Source organism: Kryptolebias marmoratus, linkage group LG1 (assembly GCF_001649575.2).
Source record: "Kryptolebias marmoratus isolate JLee-2015 linkage group LG1, ASM164957v2, whole genome shotgun sequence".
Classification (NCBI taxonomy): domain Eukaryota; kingdom Metazoa; phylum Chordata; class Actinopteri; order Cyprinodontiformes; family Rivulidae; genus Kryptolebias; species Kryptolebias marmoratus.
In genome coordinates, this window is record NC_051430.1 from 21,328,849 (window position 1) to 21,350,570 (window position 21,722).

Here is a 21,722-nt window from a genome sequence, read left to right on the forward strand (position 1 = left end):
TTACTTTTAGAAGACTGTGTGAAAGCCTGTCAATGTCAGGATGAATTACTTGTCAATGTATATTTCTTTTGTTCTTTGATTAAAGTGTCAGCAGACAAAAAGTGATGTTCTGCGTCTTTGCTCTCTGGTGATGCGAATGCACCCTCCTAAGGCACATTCTCCATTCCATTATTAAATATATGTGCATGTATAATTTCTAAACCCACACATATATGCATGTAGTATTTATAACCAAATGGTAGTTAGATTTTTATGGCTCAACCTTTCTGATTTATTTTTTTTTAATCTCTACACTTACATTTTTCCTCCTTGTTTGCAAAGTGAATACATTTTAATAAAAAAAAAAAACAACCTCTGGGATAACGCTTTTATTAGATGCATGTATGTGAGGTAAAGAGGAAAAAAACATAAGCGCACATGCCACATGTCATACATTTAGTGTGATGTACTGATCATCACTCTGTCAGCATTTCATTCCCCTCAGAGTCTGATTTCAGTGGTAAAAGCGAGACTTGTAATTTGCTGATGTACTTGTCTGCACTCATCACAGCCACATGGGACACATGGCGCAATGATGGAAGAAGTAAAAGGGAGGTTAAACAGATATAACACAAAATTGAGAACATTTTAGAAGAAAATGGCAGATAATTTGTCAGATTAAAGTTTTAGCCCCCAGTGGATTGTATCCATCAATGCCCATCATCATCGTCTTAATGTCTGACACGTCTTAAATTTAAAAAAAAAATGAAGAGGATTTATTTTTCTTATTTTTTGCAGTTTTACTCATATACTCATTTACTCATATAAACACAAAGGAGTTTTTTTCCCATACATTTCCAATTTTTTTTCCCATTTAATATCTAAATGTAATAATAAATTAACAAATAAAGACACTAACTGTGCAATGATTTAAAAATGTTTTAATATTTCTGCATGGCTTGATTTATGAAACCAAATGTAACATTATCTCCTATTGCTAAATATATCTGAAACAGACGTTAATTGACTTGAAAAACATTTTCCAGGAGGTCGTTACATTTAGGATGTTTTTAATTGTTTCATAATGCCTTGTCTTCTTTGTCAATTAAAAACAGGCAAACACTAATTTAAGAGATAATTTATTAAGCTGTGAAGTCACTAATTCATTTAAAGTTTGATATTTAAAAAGAAATCAAAGCACAAACTTTGAATTGGATGCAGACAACACACCCAAACTAACAGAATCTGACATCCCCAACAATTTAGGCAAGCTGTAACAACCTGCAGCTCATCTGGGAAATCAGAGGTAAGCTTGTTGTTAATGATTGATTTGTATAGAGTGTGGTCTTTGTTTGGGTGTATATTGCTGTGCCTTCTGTGAGTATATGAGGCAGATAGGTTGAAACAATGCTTGTAATCTAGCTTACTCGAATGTACGTATACTCTATCAGAGCTGGCCCTGAACCAATTATCTAGTACCACTGAAACTAAATATCTTCTGCTGTTCATTTTTATCAGTTTTCTATTTTGCTTCTTGGCTTTTTTTTTAAATTATGGTCTTTTTAAAATTCTATGCGTTTTTGTAAAAATTTAGCTTCTTACAAATTGTCTTTAATGCCTCTGATTGAGATCAGGCTTGGTGCCAGTTATTTTAGTAATTTTGAGACTGTGTACAAAATATCTTCTTGAAAACTGATCAGTTTCTTTCTGTTCTTAAAGTTTTTGCCCATCTTGCTCCAATGTTCCTTGAACTTTGAGACATTCTTTGTTTTAAAAACATAAACTAAAAGAGCAGCACATGCAATATTTGTTTTGACCTGTTTTTGCTCTTATTTCTGCACACATTGGCTGAGGCGTTTTTTTGTTTTGTTTTGTTTTTCAATCCGAATGCACTATGTCATGGAAAAGCATTTGTTTTTATTTTAACTTTTTGCAAAGACTTAATATTAATGATGTGAGATTCAGTCGGCTATGTAAGACCTAATCCAGCACATCCATAAAATTCTCAATGTGGCTAAAATCTGAACTTTGTTTTAGCCAATTCATGTGTGAAAATAATATATATTATGCAGCCTGAGACTTTTTTTTTTCTTCTAGTTATATAACATTGGATCTTGGCATTATTATGGATTGTGAAATTATTACCAAAACTAACTCTTTTTTATTGTTAAAGAAGTAAAAAGCTGCTTGCTGCATCAGTTTAATTTTAATGACTTGTTTCCAGCTGAAACATATTAACTGCAGTACTTTTCCAATGGGAGACCTATTTGCTTCGTCATATCCAGGTGGTCTTCCTGCAAGGAAGGATTTGCTGAGTTAGAGCAGCAGACTCAGAGCTACGTAGCTGACACCAGCTTTACGCTTTAACACAAGGCGCTTTGTCAGCAAGTAGTTTCCTGTGTTTTATTTAATATTAAAATCTATGAAGAATAAAATGAAATACAGACTAAAAGAACACTGAAGTGTCCAATATTTCACAATAGAACTGTTTATAAGCTATTGGTCTGCAGATGTGCAAAATTAATTTTGTGGTTTTAACAAGGATTCTGACTTGCTCAGTCTGTTTCAATTAGCTTCTTGATAGCTAATAAAGTAAAGAAATCCTTGTTATGTTTTAAATGGATTTGTTAGGGGAGTTGGTCAGTTTCTTTTTGGCTATTTTTGACTAAAAGCTTTAAACCAGATTCAGTATCTGTTTATTTATGTTGCAAAAGTTTGGTTTATACTTATAACCCTGTCATCATGCAGCTTCATTTAAGCAAATTGCACTTCTTTAAAATTCAGGATCTATAAAAACATCTGATCAGTCTGTGTACGTAAACAAAATTATAAGCATTTTCAGACAGTAAATGTTGCTGATGATGGTGAGACAGTGGACCAAAGCTGACCCTAAACATGAAAACCTCTCTAAGATACATATTATGAACAAAGATATTGGGCCACACCTGGCCATCACACCAAGTGGCACTGGAATTTGCCCCCCTTTTGCAGCTCTAACAGATTACACTCTTGTGTTTGTGCCCAATCATTTTGTAGAGCATTATGAAGTCAGGCACTGATGTTGGAAGAGAAGGTCTGGCTTGCAATATCCATTCCACTTCATCCCAAAGGTGCTTGATGGGGTCATAGTCAGGGTTCTGGGCAGGCCAGTCAAGTGTTTTCCACACGTCCTTTGCTTCGTGAATTGGGGCACAATCACGTTGGAATAGAAAAGGGCCTTCTCCAAAGCTTTACATTGACCAAAAATGTCTCGGTACGGTGAAGCTTTAAGATTGGCGATCACTAAGAATAGCCCAAAACCTGACTGAAACACCTGAATTCAACAATTAACAGATGTGGCTTGCATAAACAAAGCATACTTTAATAGGTCTTGTCTAGTTTTTCAGTGCTTTTATATATTTTATTGTCTTTCCACTCTTGTTTTTATTTATTTATTTTTTTTATTTTATTGGATTGTTGTCTTGTTTGCCTGCAAAATACTTTGGTCAACCTCTGTTCTTTCAAATGTGTTTTATAAATAAAATATGACATTGATACTGACATTGACAATAATTACTTTGTTTCTAATATTAAACATAACCATAACTGTTTAGGCAAACCTTACTAAATGACTGAATAAACAGTGTTTATCCTTTAAACTCCCATTATAAAGTGTTATCCAAGAGCGGTATATTCCACTAATTGTTGCAATCATTTTGGCAAGGCATAAATCAGTCAGTTTGATTGCTTTAAACATAAAAAACTCTCGAGAAAAACTCCTGCATTATGTATGACACCCCCAGTGCACCATGTGATTACAAGAATGAAAGGGAAACAAGAACTCAGGGAGCACAATGATTTTTTATAAACCACAAAAACATCTGGATTTCTGTGTCAGAGAAAACTGCTATTTTGCTTGATTTTTAGGTTGTTGTTCAGAGTCACCCATCAGCAGGCTCAGGTCTATGTATCATCATTTACGAGGTTCTTTGCATTAACTATTTACACGATAATGAAGGTGTTGGAGGGAAAAGGCGCTTTCATACACTTCAAGCCAGGACTTAGACACCTTCTGGCCACCTCGGTGTGATTTGTAAACAGACCGAGGCGACGACCCTTGATTCGCCTCTGTGCTGTGAAGCGAGGTAGCAACAGAACCAAAACGGTCAACATGTGAAAAGGTAAGGCGGTTTTGCAGCTTAGTAATGTGATGAAGTGATGGCATGGTCTGTGTGACCACCAGGTCACAGGATTAAACAAACAAAAAATAAAAGAACAGATTTATTACCGATGGATGATCAATGATGACACAGAGCAACTTTGTATTTAGTTAAAAAAAAAAGAGTTAACCATAAAGAGGACCTCTAAACTTAGTTAACTGATCGTGGGAGACATCCATCACACATTTAATGTGTAGTTCCTCACGTCAATCTGTTCTTCTGCTCCACGCCTCTTTTGGTTCCACAAAGCTTGCTTCTTTTCTAAACGCTCATGTCTGTGTGGGATGTGGCCGGCTCCATCAGTGATTTGTGAACAGCATGACGACGGACCGGTCTTTGTGGCCATTTTGTGGTAATGTTTTCTGAAAGTGCCTAATGATATAGGCTTCTCTATGTGCACACATTTTCACGTGATTTACAAAAGCAACTTGAAATGATGTATATACACATAGTATTACAAAATGGATCATTTGTTGGCATAGAAGAATTATTGCTTTAAGCTCTATGCAATTTGGATTAAATGTTCTGTTGTTGCAACGTTGGCCTAAGTTAGTAGATTTTTGCCAGTTTATTTCTTGATTTATTTTTATCTTTTTCTCATATAAATGTAGTTGCACTGTAGTATCTAACCTTAATGAAAATAATGGCATTTCAATTAGACAATATTTGCTTTTAAAATATTAGCTGACATACAGTACCATTTATCTGTAGTCTATTAGCAAAAAATTTATTTGCTCTTGTAATTGTTTTTTTTGTTTTTTGTTTTTTTTTCCTGGAAATTCTGTTTGGGCTGTAGGCTATTAGGCAAAACTCTGCCTTATGTGCATTTTCTCTTATAATTTCTGTTCAAGTAGTACTGCTCTTATCATAAGCCTCTTTCACACAGTACTTCCAAGCTGGTGTCATGTGCAAAATGATGAAGGTGGAATGAGGAATCAAACTTAATGCAGCATTTCTTTGTTCATACAATAGTTTTACTATTATGTAGAGTGCAACTTGGAACAACTAAAAAAAAATAATATCACACAAAATTAAATCATTTGTATGATATTAAGTTACAGTGTATGTTGTGGCAAGACACCTGCAACAGAACAGAATACACCAGAACAGAACAGAACATACTGGGGACCCGGTTTCATGGCAGAATGGATTAACATACTGACTATGAAATGGAAATTTGGCTGGTGGTTGTGCAGAGCACTGATACCAGTACAGCCTGGACTCCTTGCTGCTTCAAACTGTCCCTCTCTGCTGGCTGATAGAGAGAGATACAGCAGGGAAAGACTGGGATGTTTTAGCTTCTTTTCTTAAAACATGTCTACGACCATTAAAGTGCCCGAGGGAGTGAGAGGATGAGAGTGTGCAGACAATGAGGAGGGGAGTAAATCTGCTCTGTGACTTGTATGTGTTTCTGTTTGGCCATTGCTGCTTTACAGCAGTGTTAAGCTTATGAGTGTTTGGCAGCCATTAAGAGCATTGCAGAGCTAGAGAGGCTGCAAGAAACACTCTAGTGTTGGACAGGTGAAAGAAGATACAACAAATGAATTTAAGGAATGATTTTTATAACACTTTTCAAGCGGCAGGTGAAGAATGTTCAGTTAAAACTACTGGAAGGTATGAGTAGTCTTCACCAGCGGAGCAGTATTGCTTAGCATCATAAAACCCACTCCTTCTATTGTTGGTGCTCATGACGTAGGGGAAGATGTATTGAAACTAGATTATACAAGCACTTGCCCTGGTCCAGTTTTATGGGGTCTTACATTAACATGGAAACAGATTTTGACATATAATTTTGATATTTAATTATGCATATGTTTTTTATCTTTGCAACTTTCTGTGTGCATTGATTTTGTTTCAGCTGCAAATCTCTGTCAGTGTTTTATTCACTTTACTCACCTCTATTGCTCAAAATGTCATCTGCTATCGATTGCATTTGGAATATGCTATGAAGCATTTGTGTAACAATCAGACTAAAAGCTACAGTTTGTTTAACTGTGTGCTTTTTTGTGTTTGCCAAAGGAAGACAAAGTGAAAGATGAATGAAATCCTAAAGTACCCTTTAGAGTTTGTGCCTCCACATACCGAACAGCATGTGGGGTTTGTGTGGGTGTGTGGGTGTGCGCGTGTGTGTGGGTGTGTAGGATAGGTGGTTGAGTTCTGTAGCATGAAAAGGTTTTGTTGTAACTGTAAATGACTCTTTTGTCCTCCCACAGCACCGGTCGATGGTCCAATTACTTTTAAATGTGTGTAGTTACACATTCCTTGATGTACCCAAGGTCCCTCTATGTGTTTCTGTTTGTGAAAGAGTTTGGTATGGATGGAAGTGTGAAAGTCTCTCTTTTTTTCAACTAATATAGCATCAAATATTTCTTGTCAAGTCATTATGTAGATAAGTGTCTGTGTAAGTGTCTGTCTGTGTATATGTGCATGCGTGGGTATACATGCAATTGCCCATTTATGTTGGTTTATTAGTTTACTTTAGGTTATTAGGGTTCATCCAGGGGGCATAATTATGTTAACAAAATCATACTGTGACTTGATAAAATGCATTCCCCTTAACAGAAATTATTGAGCCATCCCTCATGCTTAGTAAATTTAACTAACTCTGAATTTTCTGACATAATAAGAGTTCGGCTTTTTTTTTTTAAAAATATATATATATATATATATAAATACAGAAGTGCTTGCAAATTCAGTTTTATTGAAATGTTGCAATGAAGCTTTTTATTTGACTTCTCATGCTTTTCGGTCTGTCTTCATTTCCTCTTTTCCATCCTCTTGGATGACAGACAGGAAATTAAGACAGTGCCCACTCAGTGTTATGACTACTGTATGTGTAAATTCATCTGAATGAAACTGAAGTATATCAGATAAACATGTTGAAAGGCATTGAAATGTATTGTTTATATGTGTAGTAAATGTCAGCAGTGTAATCAATAATTGTTACCAATAAAACAGGTCATTTTAACTAACTATGCCAATGCTGATAGTGAAAAATACAGATTCGCACTAAAAATTGGCCTAATATATAACTATATAATATAACATCTGCATAAATAGATTGTTCAGTACTCTTGAACTTGTAAAAGAGGTTCACAGAAAGCCATTTGGGAAATAATTTATTTCACTTTTCTCAGCTCCGATGGTGGGCTTTAGGATACTAACTCAGGCAGATAAAAAATATTAATTTAGTTGTAACATTAAAAAGCTACAACGTAGATCCAGAATTTGAAAGGGTTATGAGATTTAGCAGCTCTACAAAAGCTAAAATGTATACTTTCACCATTGACTAATAGAAACCAACATAATCAATGCAGTTTTTAAGGAATTCTTGCTTTACTGAGGAATCAAAATGAGGAGGATCGTGTGTCCACCTTTAACAGCAATATAGGAAGCACAGATACCAAAAGGTACGCTGTCTCGATTTTTAAATATTGTTTTATGATCAAATCTCTCATGCTGACTTTGTGCTCACCAGGATTACAGTCCATAGGCGTAAGTGTTCTTCTTAGGGTTCACTTATTTCAGTTTGACTTTTCATTACTTTTTCTCTAGGGCTTTGGCCTAAAATAAACCACAATGGCAAACAGTGCTTTCTAACACAATTTTAAAGCCGCATTTGTCATGATTTATTCACCTACCTCTGTTTTCACTTTTCATTAAGAAAACACTTTCCCTGATACAGTTCTAGAACTGCACTCTAACGGCTGTTTCCCTGTGACCAACGTAAATTAATCTGTAACAGAGTGTCTGTATTCCAGGTGCGCTTTGGCACAAAAGTATGCTTTCTTTTTGCCACTGGCTCTCCCAGAAGCATTTGGCTGCATTGCATATATTTTATTGATTATACATGGTCACATTTCTACAAGCACTTACAACAGCTGCTGTGCTGTAAACCACTTTTTACAATGCCTCTACTCATCTCTGCTCATCACGTATCTGCATCTTATTTATCTGCTGTGAGCCTCCACAATATCTCTTGGTACATCTCTTTTGGATGTTTTTTTTTTCTTCTCATGTGTGCCTGGTGTGTGTCTTGTTTCTTGATTCTCTTACACTTATCACAAGCTTTTTTTCTGCTGGAAATTACACACAAATACATGTGTCAAACAGAAATAACTGGGCAGTATCACATGCCGCATTTGTGTAAAGAAGAACAGTGAATTTGAAAGAACTTGACACACTATAATCAAAGGCTGTGTCTAGGCATTGAGACTGTGGCAAGAATAATATGTAGACTTTTTTTTTCCTCTCTTTTTTTGTATTTTAAATAAATATGAGTTGGCTCACCATCAGTGGAAAATATTACAAATACAGTTACATATTGTGAAAAAGAGAAAAAAACTAAGTGTCATTCAAGCTCCACATCTCCACCTACAGGCTGACACAAAAACAGCAGCTGTGTAATTCACCTATCTGTGTCTGTATGACTTGGATAAATGCAAACAGACTTATTGTGTTATTAAGTAACAATATTTCAAATTACAGTAATGCAGGGAAATAATTAGATTAACAATGAATGCAGCAACATCAGCATAGATGTAAGTGTTTTGAATGATTTCGTTCACAGAGAAGGAAGGCTTTTCTGTGAATTGTGAGGTCACTTGACTCTGCATTAGTAAACAAATGAAAAAAAGATTTGTAGTTCCATATGTAATGCCATAATACAAGACACAATAAAGCCATTAGCGAAGTTAGAGAGTGTCAATCAAACAGGCTGTGCATGGCTAACTAGCCATGACAGGTCTCATCTGGTTGTGTCTATTTAAGGAAGTTACACTTTGTTTTCAATATGCCTTTAATAAAAGCCCTCGCATATTTTTCTGAGGTGAAGTAAATATCTGTTTAATATATTTAAGCTTATCTAGGTTAATGATGCTCTTGGTATTAGTTAACAATAAATAAAAAAAGAATACTAAAAATGGACAAAGCTCTATACATCTGTAACTACATGGTTGCTGTTGGTGGACATCAGTCGAGCAAAAATACAAGGGTTTAAGAAGAAAATTAATCCGACAAAATATTTAAAACACTTCTGGAGATCAGTCGGGTTGAGGACCTTTGAATGGACCACGTTATACACTTTTAAATCAGGTTATTGTAAGTCATAAGCACTTGTGCCTTATAATTTTCAGCTTGTTCTTTCTACCATTCTTGTATACCCTTGGTTTTTGCTGCTCAAAGTGGCGGTTCTTTTTTTTTTTTTAAGTGATAAATGTAAATGAGCTGCTGCCCACAGTTGACGCCATTTGACCTCAAAATCTTTTGCATCGGGAGTTCTTAGATGATAATGATGCATGAAAACTTTTTTGTTTGACTTTTACAATGTCAATGTCAATGACAGTGTTATGAATTGAGCATATGTATAAGCACAAGCTCACTCAAAGAACTGCACAAATAAAACAGCAACCCATGAAAACCCACTAACTTTGACTTTTTTTATTATGCAGGATAGTTGAGAGATTCTGTATTAGAAACAGGCCTGTTGAAAAAATAAAACTGCCACAACAGGTGTTCGTTTAGCTGGATCTGTTGTCCAGCTGGTGGAGGTTGTGTTACTTTCCTTTTGACATATCAAGGAACTGCAAGCTACAAGGGCTAAATCAGAATCACTAATTTTGATTAACAAAGAATGGATCTTGAGAGCCACTGCAGACAGTATTGTGGTTAACCCTCCCGTGGCCTTCGGGCCAATTTGACCTGAAGTTACAAGGGCTTTCTCTACCTCTCGCTCTCTCTCTCTCTCTCTCTCTCTCTCTCTCTCTCTCTCTCTCTCTTTTGAGGGCTTCAGGAGGGTTAAATGCTATAAAAAACAGGGACTTTGCCCAATACCTTTCATTATGATGAACACATAATGAAGTGACTTTCTCTCAGTGGCCCATTAGTCAATTGCTGTACAACCTTTATTATGTAATACAGGCCTCTTAATAAAAAATGATGTCCATTGTTCACTATCTTAAGATAATTCTGCCAGAGGATCAGGCACAAACTGTGCTCTTCTTCTCAGAAATATTTCTTTTTAAGAGTAAAGAATGTGAAAGAAATAATGCTTCAAAAATGAAAAACAAGCGAGTCTGGATAAGTTTTACCATAATATTGGCTTAAAAAATGAATTGATCAAAAGTTGCTTAAATAGCACAATCATCTGTAACTTTACTCTTTTGAAAAACAGATTATCCTATATTTTCCTTCACAGCATGCCCTAAGTTTCAGTGGTGTGTGTGTGTGGGAGGGGGGCATTTTTAAGCAGACATCATGCTGTGCAAAGTTTTATGTGTCTCAGGGTGTTTGTGCAGTTGTGTATTTGTCTTTGAATAGCAGACAGCTCAATCACTTATATATCTTTTTCTTTTTTTTCTTCCTACTGGCTCTCTGTCCGCGGGGAAGCCAGTCTACTTTGATCTATGAAGCTAAAAATAATATTTTATTGAAAGCATGAGGCAGTACAGGGATTATATAATGTGTTCCAGTGGGAAAAAAATGGGCATTTATGATGCAATTTGATAGACATAGAAATCTGAATCTGACATTTTTTCACAATTAGTGACAACATTTTTCTGTTTATGTGAATGATTTGACTTTTCACAAGAAATCTTTTGATTTAGCTGTTGAAGCAACATATATTGACTTTATAAACAAGTTACTAATTTTATAATTGTTTCTGTGGATCATGCAGTTTATTAAGAGAAAATGTCAATTAAAACAAAATGAGTTGCTGGAGTTATATTGTTTATCCTATCTATAAAGGGTTTACTAATGTTGTTCTTTACCAAACTCTGTTAATACTTGAACTTGTCATCCAATTTTAAATTCCTTAGTATTCCTTAAAGAGCTCTCCTGCAATATTTATGTTAGAAAACTTGAGATGTGTTTCTGGAAAGAAGCATTTTGTGTGTCTGACTCTTTGAAGAGCTTGGGTATGAGAGTTGTTTATTTATATCATATAGCAATAATCTTTAACTGGTGGCCCTGTAGACCATATCCGCTTAGAGGTTCATTTCACTTGGTGAAAGAATTCTGAAAGAATTCTGTTAATAATAAACTAAACTCAGCCAGTCACAATAATCAGGGCACTTACCCTCATCACACAATCAGACCTGGATCAGACACTGGCACAGAGTAACAAAAATCTGCTGTCATTAGTGAACAATGGTTGTCTGCTGTTCCATTACATTCATGGCATAGTAGATAAGCAACTTCCATACTGCATTAGGGCTAATTCATGATGTCTTTTAATTACAGTGTCACTTGAGAACATATAATAGCTGTTTCAATACCCAAAACAAAGCAGTTTCAGGATCAGGATTAAAAAAATTGAAAAATGACTATAACTTCAAGGTCCTCAAATTATTCTACTGTATGTGTATATAAAGTATGTAAAAGTGTGGCACTTAAATATAGATACCACATCTTGACACTGTAAAAAACCATGGCTACATGCTTACATGTTTTGAACTGAGACTGGGCTTGATGTAGTTCAGAATATGAGACACAAAGGAAAGTAGGACTTTTGGATTGGTACGTTCACACCACATATGAGGTTGCTGACCATTACTTTAAACAAACATAATTATGTGGCTAACATTATTACTTTATATGCAGCTCAGTAAAATATTGTCAATGTGTTTTTCTGAAAGATAATTTTATGTCTGGAACATCTTTGTCTTTTGACCTTTTATTTATTGCTCTGTTTAAATCGAATCTGTTTTTTTACAGATGCCTGCAAATCTAACCGTTTAATGTCTTTGTGTGTGTGTGTCTGCATGTTTGTGTGTATGTGTGTTGCAGCTGGCCACATGGGATCCAGTTCATGGACTGAACGGCACTCTGACAGACAGGAAATTGGAAAATAATATGAGGGGAGTTGTGCTGCGAGTCGTCACTGTTCTGGTGAGTTGGTGACCACCGTGCAACCACATGTGCATGTCTTCTTTTATTCCTGACCTCTCTATGCACACAAAAAGATCAGTTTCACCTCTCGGAAAACCTGTTGTTCACTCTGAAGAATGAAAATGAACTCTTTTCACCCGTGCTGTCATGTCGGCGATCAGCCTTGTGTTTTGTTGTGTGTCTCTTCTAACTTTTAGCCTTCCTTCTGTCACTCAACTACCTCTGCAGAGACTCAGGGATAAACACAATGAGAACATTTCAGAGAATAAAAATGAATGAACACATTAATTTAAAATGAGTTGAAAGGAAGAAAAGAGAATTAGAAAACATAGCAAGGTAACTTTAATGATAGACAGAATTATTATCTCTTCATTATATTCCATTTAAACATTTGACAGCATGATGACAAAGAACATTGGAGTCTTGATAATGGTGAGACCCCTGCTTATCAGCTCTGTTTGTCTTGCCTGCAGCATTGATTTGATTACATCCTATAAGTGCTTTAAAGTTTTGCTGCTGTGAATTCTTCATATCCTGTCTTTGAAGTGAGAGACAGAGAAAAAAAATAGATAATGCCAGACATCTTTGTTGCTATCCCTTTTTCCCTCTAGTTTATTTTGAAGTCTTTGATTTTCGTCATCTTTAAAGGGAGAAGGGATATGGATTGTGTTTTTGAATATCACCCCCTGGCGCTTTTCCCATCTCTGGAGTAGGTTGATGGTATCCAGTGATGGTAAAAGGTGTACTATTTGTGCACATTTAGATTCTGTGTTGTATTTCAGTTCCACCCTTTGTCTCTTGCCGCTCTGGTTGTGTAAATGTGTTAGTACGTGTTACCTTAGTTGACTGATAAGGGCCTGAAGGACAAAACAATAGACATATATGAAACATCCTAGGTGCTTCTTAGATGTACTGATCTTTTTTATCCTATAATGATTGAAAGACACATGTTGCCTGTGTGTCTGTGTGTATTATGTATTAGTCTTCTTAAGAAGCTTATGAGCAGTTTTATTTTTCAGTTTAAATTTAGTTCATTTTTTCTCCAATATAACTGTTTGTGAGGTGCAGTGTTCCCATTGTTTTTGAAGAAATCTGATGGTTATGTGTGTAAATGCACATGCTTCCATTACCTTGTAAATCAATGTTTTTAGTCTGTTCTATCATTCCACAGCGTTGAATAGTTATTGAGAAGTTAATCAGTAATTAGATCATACTACTATTAGGAGCACTGACTTTAAATCATTGCTATTGATCAGCTGGCACTCTATTGATTGTTAAATGAATGTTTAACAAGAATGGCTGCGTCACTATAATTATTTTTACTGCTTTCCTTGAGGCTCAGTAGAATTTTTGTTCACTAATGTGACCGAAGCCTGGGAACTTAGATTCATCACTTTATTCATAGTTTTTCTTTTTTGTTTGTTTGTTGACAAGAGGTTGGATGTGCACCATTAGAAACTTTTTAAATTGACACTTACCCATTCAGTCTATTTTTGTTTTGATTTTTCTTGAGTCCTTGAAATGACAGATTTTTCTCCTTTTGTGTTATTTCGTCTCTTTTCCACTTCTAAATGTATTTTGCACCACAAATGTAAAATCAAAGACATGCAAGTTCATATTTTTTAAATGTAATCCCTACTTTTATCATGATAAAGACTTTTTTTGTGCATTATTTCTCACCCAAATAACTGTTTTAAAGGATAGAAGGCACAAGATATGCAGTATACATGTATGAATAGAGTTAAATTTATACAACGTAAATTGTTGTTATCATTAATAATATTGGTCAATAAACAGTAGTATTTTGCTAATTGTTTTAATGAAATACTTAGAAAAAAATACTAACTACTGTACATTTATATTGTTAGTGGAAAATACAATAAAGTGCTAAAATTTTGGCTTAAATATGGAGAGAATTAATTATTTTGCTCTTTAAAAAAAAGAAACAAGAATTCCTTAAAAATGGCTTAAAATATATTAGGCCACACATATACAAAGATCATATTTTTCCTAATATGATTATGATTGTATTATTTATTCATTCATTTCTTTATTTTTTTTAGTCAGTTGAAATAAATGAAATTGTTACTGTCCTATGAAATGGTGGCTTACCCCAAAAGAAGAGCAACTAGAAGGCAAATCATGGGATCCAACTTTGTTCATTAAACTCGCAGTAAACAGATGCAGAACAAACAGAAGCTCAAATTGATGAAAAGCCAAATGACAGTGCTGATTATGCTCCAAGCAGACATGACCAGCAGGGACAAGAGCACTGACTATGTACTGGCAGAGAACAAAGAAAGCCAGGCAGACTATTTATTGGAGAAACTAACAATGAATGAACAACAGCTGGGTGGAAATTTAGAAATACAAAATGGGGCATGATGAGGCACAAGTGTACAAAAGAACAGAGTCTACCAAAACAAAACAGGACGTAAAGCTGAAGAAATACAGAAGGACCTGTTGGTTCTGGGTCCAAGTGTAATTCCCCGTTTCCACAAAAACAAACTTTCCTTACTTCAACTATATTTTAAGTCAACACAGGTTCTGTGACATCATATGATGATTCCTGCAGAGGTGGTACAGTAAAACAAAGTAAAGTGTGTTGTTTTGATTCCAGTCAGTAAACAATCTTCCAAACAGTTCCTGTCAGAACCATAAAATATTCATTTTTTTCTCTGTGTGGTCAATAAATTTAAATATTCATAATGTAAAACAGTTTTTATGGAAGTAAATTGTTTAAAAGGTAAAAATTCAAGAATGGACTTCATTCTATGTACCTTTGCACAAACATAAACATTCCATAAAAGTCACTCGTCTGACTATAATATGGACCAATTTAAAGTGTTTCACCAAACATAATAATAACAATAATAATAATAATAATAATAATAATAATAATAATAACAAAACAAACCTGTTTTTGCACGCAGTATATCAATCTAAAATTTAAAGATGTATTTGTTGAGCTTTAATCTGAACTGCTTTATTATTGTTTTTTTTAAAAAAATCTTCTAACAATATACAATCTATTTTGATGCCAAAATGGCAAACATTTTCTAAATATATTTTAAAATTACTCGTTTAAAAAAAAAAACATCACATGACTTTGTCAGTCCTAGCATCCTCCTGGAGGGCTCTTTGAATGTCATTACTTTATCTTTGTGGAAAATTGCTCCTCTTTCCCTCAATCATTTCTCTGGAAATGCCTAACGAGAACTGAGACCACATGTGGTCCTTCTGTTCAAGAGGAGACAGGATGAACTTGTGCCAAAGGAATTAGTGTAGAGGAGAGTGCTGAGGGTGATTGGAAATTACAGATGGGAACAATATCCAGAAGACAAAGCAGAGATAAAAGACAGTTTTTCGGATTTTGTGGAATGTGAAATAAATTTTAGTAAGTGGAAGTAAGAGAGCTTAGATGGAGTAATAGATGGAAGGGAATCTACAGGATTTCCTAGACATACATTTAGCAGAAGCAGGGGAAAAGTCAGGTTTGGAAATATGCCAAATGCTGTATATTAGAACCGGTGAGTAGGAGGAAAAAGGGAAGGAACTTCAGAACAGAAAAAGAAGAGGTTAGTAAAGAGCAGCATCAAGTACCGAGTATCAAAGATAATCTTAAAGCCAAACCAAGCTGTGTGCCTTGGGAAATGTTTTTGTTATTTATTGCTCATTGCTTCTAAAAGCTGAGACTGGATTAACCAATATATATAAATTATATCCTACTTTTCTTGCACTGTGCAGCAATTTTTTTTAAATGTTTTTTTGAAAAGTGGTTTCTCTGCATCATTCCAGAGCAGTTATTTTTCTAAGTTGCCATCTTACAAAAAAAAAACAACAACAAAAAAAATAAAAAACAAGGGCACTCCAGGAAGTGCATTCGTCTTGTGAGCTGTAGGAAAAGTCCATGTTGTAGAACTGTCATGTATTGTATAGCAAAGCTGGGGAGGCATTAATCTCAAGAAACCTTTGCTCTAACTAACAAAAAGAGAAGTTAAAACTGTGGGTTATATTTCAGTCAGTAGATGCACAAAAGTTGTTTTTATATATTGTGTCACTCCAGCTTCTTTTTTACCTACAGTGCTCCATAATCTAATAAAATAATAACTAATGAAATGACTGTTTTCAAACAGTGCCGCTATCTTTATTTATTTATTTATTTATTTATTTTGGGGGGTGACTTATGTGAAATTGATGTTAATTGCATTGCTTTGCTGCTTCTGCTTGTTCCAAGAAGAGAGTTCTCACTTGTCCCAATATGTGTGGAAATGCACTCGTCTGCCCTGACTGCGCCAGGCGTCTATGCTGGATGTGAGTGTGTGTATTCATTGCACAGCAGCAGATCCCTTCTAGGCCCAGGGCTAGGCTCTTTTAAGCTCCAAATTGTGAATGGTTAAGGAAGATAAAGTTGAACTCCCGGTTTATACAATAATTAGAGAACTTTGAGGTGAAGATGCTTTTGTACATAACGTTTCACACCTCCATATTTTGCTGCAAAATCATTTCAGAAAAAAAAAAAAAACTTGCTAAATTTCAGAAATGTGTGGATTTTAGGGAAATGTAGGTAGATGATTAACCTTGAGGTGTAATTGAACTTATTAGTTCTTAAAGAAAATGCTTAAGCTCGTGTTTCCTCACCATACTTTACATAACTGTTCCATTACATGTTGGTTTAGAGGCTGTATGAACTATCCAAATGGGGATCCAATCAGTGGCCCTCATATGGTTACTCAGTATGTATGGGTATGTGTGTTAGTGTGTGTTCCTGCTGTGATTGATGGATATTTGTAGTGAGAGAGAGATCTGGCATGCATGTCCACTCACTGCCTAATAGCTTATTGAGCTGCGGCAGCTAGCAAGGATTAGAAACCTCCAAGTGAACGCCTAGGATATTGCATACTTGTTTGTGTGTATGTACATGCCTGTGTTTAATGTGCGGCCAGTATCCAGTCAATAACCCACAGTCCCTCATAAATCTGCAAGACATACTGTATAGGGTCTACAACATTTCACTCATCAATAGAGATTTATTAAAAGAGAAAGAAAGCTGGTGAATGTCTACAGAATAAAGCTATGAAAAACTCAATTCATGGCACAGCACAGAAAAATGGAAAAGAAAATGTTTTTAGGTTTGAACACACATTTGTGCTATAAATTAGCTTATAAAGGTATATAGTAGAGAAGAAAATAAGTTGTTAACAACTAAGATGTTAGTTGTTGTATAATAGAAAATGTTTTGTTTTTGTCCACAGGGATTTGTCTCACATTAAATTGTTTTAGTGTTTTTTTTTCTCAGTTTGCACATATAATTGCTGTTACACAAATGTGTTAAACCATTGAAGTGAATCCTTGTTAAGTGTATAGATTTATTACTAAAATGATTAGGGTGTCGATTGTTTTTTTTTTTTTTTCTGGCTCATTTATTGACACAGTGATTGATTCGTTGCCTTCCAGGAGGAGCCGTTTGTAATGGTGTCAGAGAATGTGCTGGGAAAACCAAAGAAGTACCAGGGCTTTTCCATCGATGTTCTGGATGCTCTGTCCAACTACCTGGGCTTTAAGTATGAGATCTACGTGGCTCCAGACCACAAATATGGCAGCCTGCAGTCTGACGGTCACTGGAACGGACTCATGGGTGAATTGGTTTTTAAGGTGAGGAAAAGATCATAAGCAAAAACATGTGGTTTGAGAGTTACAAACCTTCCAGAGAAAGCTTATTGACATGTTAGTTTCATCTGTTTTTACGTATATTTCACAGGTTCACAAAGACAAGTAATTCAGGAGAACACATCGTAATCATCAACTGCTTAGAAAAACTCCTCCTTTGAGTTCAGTCATAATCACATTCCCTCTAAAAATCATTTAGCATCAAGAGCAAATATTTAAATATCAAAACCACCTTTAATGAAGAGAATAACATCCAGGCACTAATTCACAAACAGTCAGAACTTGAGGCCATGAAGTGGAAGAGAGGAGTGTTGATATCAAAGTGTGATATCGCATATTGTTGAAGACTCCGAAGCTTTTGAATAATTTGCCTAGCCTCAAGGATCTTCTAGTGTTTGATCCATAACTACTGGAGACACTTGAACTCCTTCAGCAAGAAGTGGAGTTGTGAAACAATTATTGTGAACTCCACAAAATGAAGATGCCTCTGTTTAGGGTAATAAATTGATTTAGTTGGATATTCAATTGTTCAACTATCAGCACAACTTTTTAAAGCCATATCTTTAGCTTGATTGCCTCAAAGCTGCTCTTATTTATATTTTAAATGCTTCTGATTTTGTTAAAACCCATTAGTGAGTGCAGTCACTTTATTAAAACCCATAGTCATTGTTTATCCTTTAAGATAAATTAGCACAACTATTACAAAAAAACATATTAGTTTTTGAATGTTTTGTTATGAACCTGCTAACATTTCATAATGGAAAACAAAAATACCTAGAGCAGTTAAAGTATTTATTAGGTTTGTTTTTTTTCTTTTTCCAAAAAGATTAACAGTTTCAGAAAAAAAATAAACAAAGCAAATGAACAACAACAAAAAAACGTGTGTTGCAATGGGAGAAAATCAAACAACAAAAAATTATAAACACTGAGGGAGTAAATAAGGTGTGATAATTAGGAACATGGACTTTCAATGAAAACAACACAACAAGAATACAGAAGATTTATGTATCTGTTATTTCTTTTATTATTCCTATTTAATCTGAAAGATTCCAATAAAAAATCTGTTTCATGGACTCCTGGTTTAAATGGTAGCATAGATACAGAAAGATTAAACATCAGGAACAAAATCCCACAAGTCATATTGTTAAAATCCATCAACTTTGACACAAGTGAAGTGTTGCACTCCTGACATAATAAAATAAAAATTAATTTTGTTTTATTAATTAATTTATTTTAGGGATACATATAAAATGACAAAAGAAATATCAAAACATCTACATTGAACATCTTGTTAAGTTTCTTTCCCACATTTATATTTGTTATTTACTTTTTGAGTTATCCTGCAAACAGACTGTAGAATAACCAATGCTGACAACTCAACTATTTTGACAGAAGTGTAAGTATTTTACAAAACATCCCATGAGCCTATATGGTGATAACAGTGTAGTGCAACACTTATATCCTTAAATGGTTCTATAATTTAAATACAAAGCTGGTCTGTACTGACCCATTCTTTCTGTGTTTACATGAGCCGGTTTTTGATCAAAAAGCCTTTTATTGAATTTTTTCTCTTGTTAATCCTCATCCTTGTTATCTGTTCACTTTGTCAGTTTTGAGCAATTATAAAACTGTGCTCTTCTTCGTTTGACTTTGAATGCTTGTTTGCAATCAAAACATACACAAATGCTCATAAAATGATAGAGAAATGCTTGGAGCAATGCATATTTATGGGCACACAGACAAGCTCAGGATGTAAATAAACTCAACATGCAAGTAATTTTGTTTTCCCCATCAGTCAGCAACAGTGTTTATCTTTCCAAAAACTCAATTATACCAGATAATTATTATTCAGAGTGTTCTTTTTCAGCTTGCATGATCACAGACCACATGTGTCAGCATTGCAGTTCATGTGTGCTCACACACACACTTGGGTAGATTCTGATAATTTGTTTCAACCAACAGACATCCTGAAGGATGACTCCACCTAAACCAGCCCTAGCTGCACCTCCTTGTGTCAAGAAAAAACCTTCTGATATCAAGAACTCAACTAAGCTGTGCTCCCTGTCTTTCTTTCTTTTTCTGATCTATGCCAAAAATACGCATCAGCCATCACCAGGCTGTATTCCGGTGTAGAGAGAAAGAAGATTGTGGCTGCATGAAATGCAGAGAAAAACAAGGACACCCTACTTGTGTTCCAATGCAAATATAACATACTTCATTATTATCATTGTGTGTGTGTGTGTGTGTGTGGGGGGGGGGATTCGAGTTTGGCATAGATCTGCATATTTAAATATTTCTTTTGTGCTGAGATCCACAGATATTATATATATATATATATATATATATATATATATATATATATATATATATATATATATATATATATATATATATAATTGGGGTTTGACCTCAAGGCTTCAAGACCTGATGACGCCTATGCAAAAAAGGATAAAAAATGTCATGAATAAATGATTCAAAGTTCAGAATCCAAAAGATTGCCAGTCTCATGTTGGCTTTAAGTGAGCTTACTGGGAAGAAATTACATACTTAGGTAGATTAGAGAAACATGAAGGACATGTTGAGAATGCTCACACATCAGTATATTCTTATTTTTCAACCTGACTTACACTGTATGTTTAGCTTTCTTATAAAACATTAGTTTTAAAGTAAATATAATTTGTTTTATTTGAAAAAACAGCAACTGAAGATCTAGCAAATTAATGACTTTGTTTCTTCTTTCAGTTTAAACATACTGTGGATATTATTTTTTTTTCACATCTTAAAGTTCTGTTTTGGAAGAAAATAATCATAAAACATTTGATTTTGTCACTGCACGGACACAAAGACAGGTTTTCCGGTTTCATTTTCAAAGCATTCGTGCTAAAGAATCTGTCTCCGGTTCCAGAAGCATGTCTTTTAAACAGTCCTCATGTCTCAGACTTCTCTTTTTTCTCCTCTACCCCTCGCAGCGAGCTGATGTGGGACTTTCCGCTCTGACCATCACGCCTGAGCGAGAGAGCGTTGTAGACTTCACCACACGCTACATGGATTATTCTGTGGGTGTTCTGCTGCGCAAGGCCGAGCGCACAGTGGACATGTTTGCCTGCCTGGCACCCTTTGACCTGTCGCTGTGGGCGTGCATCGCAGGCACCGTGCTCCTCGTGGGCATCCTGGTGTACCTGCTCAACTGGCTCAACCCACCGCGGCTGCCCATGAACTCTGTGTCTTCAACCACGCTCTACAATTCCATGTGGTTTGTCTATGGCTCCTTTGTGCAACAAGGTAAGTAGGAAATGTATTATTATTATTTTTCTTTTTAGCCAAGTTTAATTGTTCAAAGTTAATGTATGATTGCTTCTATCATTCTTGCTGTTTCAGGGGAAAAAAAATATTTGTCACAGGAATTATTGTATTTAAAATAAAATATTATGTTTGAAGTGGAGTTCTCTGAAAAGACTATAAACAGTTAAATTTTTCTTGTTGTAGACAGCTCTTTCAACAACCTTGGTTTGGAGAAAAAGCATAATTCTTATCAGACTCATGAGCTAAGAGCTAGTCTAAGTGAAGCCAAGAACAAAGGGCATTCCTGCTGTCCTCAAATGACTTCAATTTCAAAAATTTCGTAGTGATTCATGTGAACTGTATTTTATATACTTATAGTCCACCATCAATTCCAACTTAAATATTATTCCCTGTAGAAATAGTTGAATGTTCCTGCTGGAAGTGCCTCAGGCTGCACCAGAACCATTGCTGCTGCTATTTGCGTCTGCAAACACCCATAGGATTCTTTGTGCATGACTGTGTAATACAAGATGGATGGCAATGTACAAATTTAGAAAATAATTTCTGCATGAATATCAATGAAGTCTTGAGATTGGAGCTATTTTAAATTGACAGCAAGACACTTTGGTCTTGGCCCAGCTCAAATTAGCTGTTAGCTTGTGAGTCTGGTTGGAATTAAACTCTATTTCTCCAAACTGAAGC

At 35.1% G+C, this 21,722-nt stretch overlaps 1 protein-coding gene across 3 annotated transcripts in view; it reads left to right on the plus strand.

Annotated features, from left to right (window-relative positions):
• grid2 (glutamate receptor, ionotropic, delta 2) overlaps positions 1-21,722 on the plus strand; it is a 419,113-nt gene that overhangs the window by 296,942 nt on the left and 100,449 nt on the right. For all 3 annotated transcript variants that reach the window (XM_017413845.3, XM_017413844.3, XM_017413843.3), the window contains exons 9-11: positions 11,967-12,068; positions 17,526-17,723; positions 20,708-21,020. In XM_017413845.3, coding sequence (XP_017269334.1) covers positions 11,967-12,068; positions 17,526-17,723; positions 20,708-21,020 — 613 coding nt within the window. The remainder of the gene's footprint in view (positions 1-11,966; positions 12,069-17,525; positions 17,724-20,707; positions 21,021-21,722) is intronic.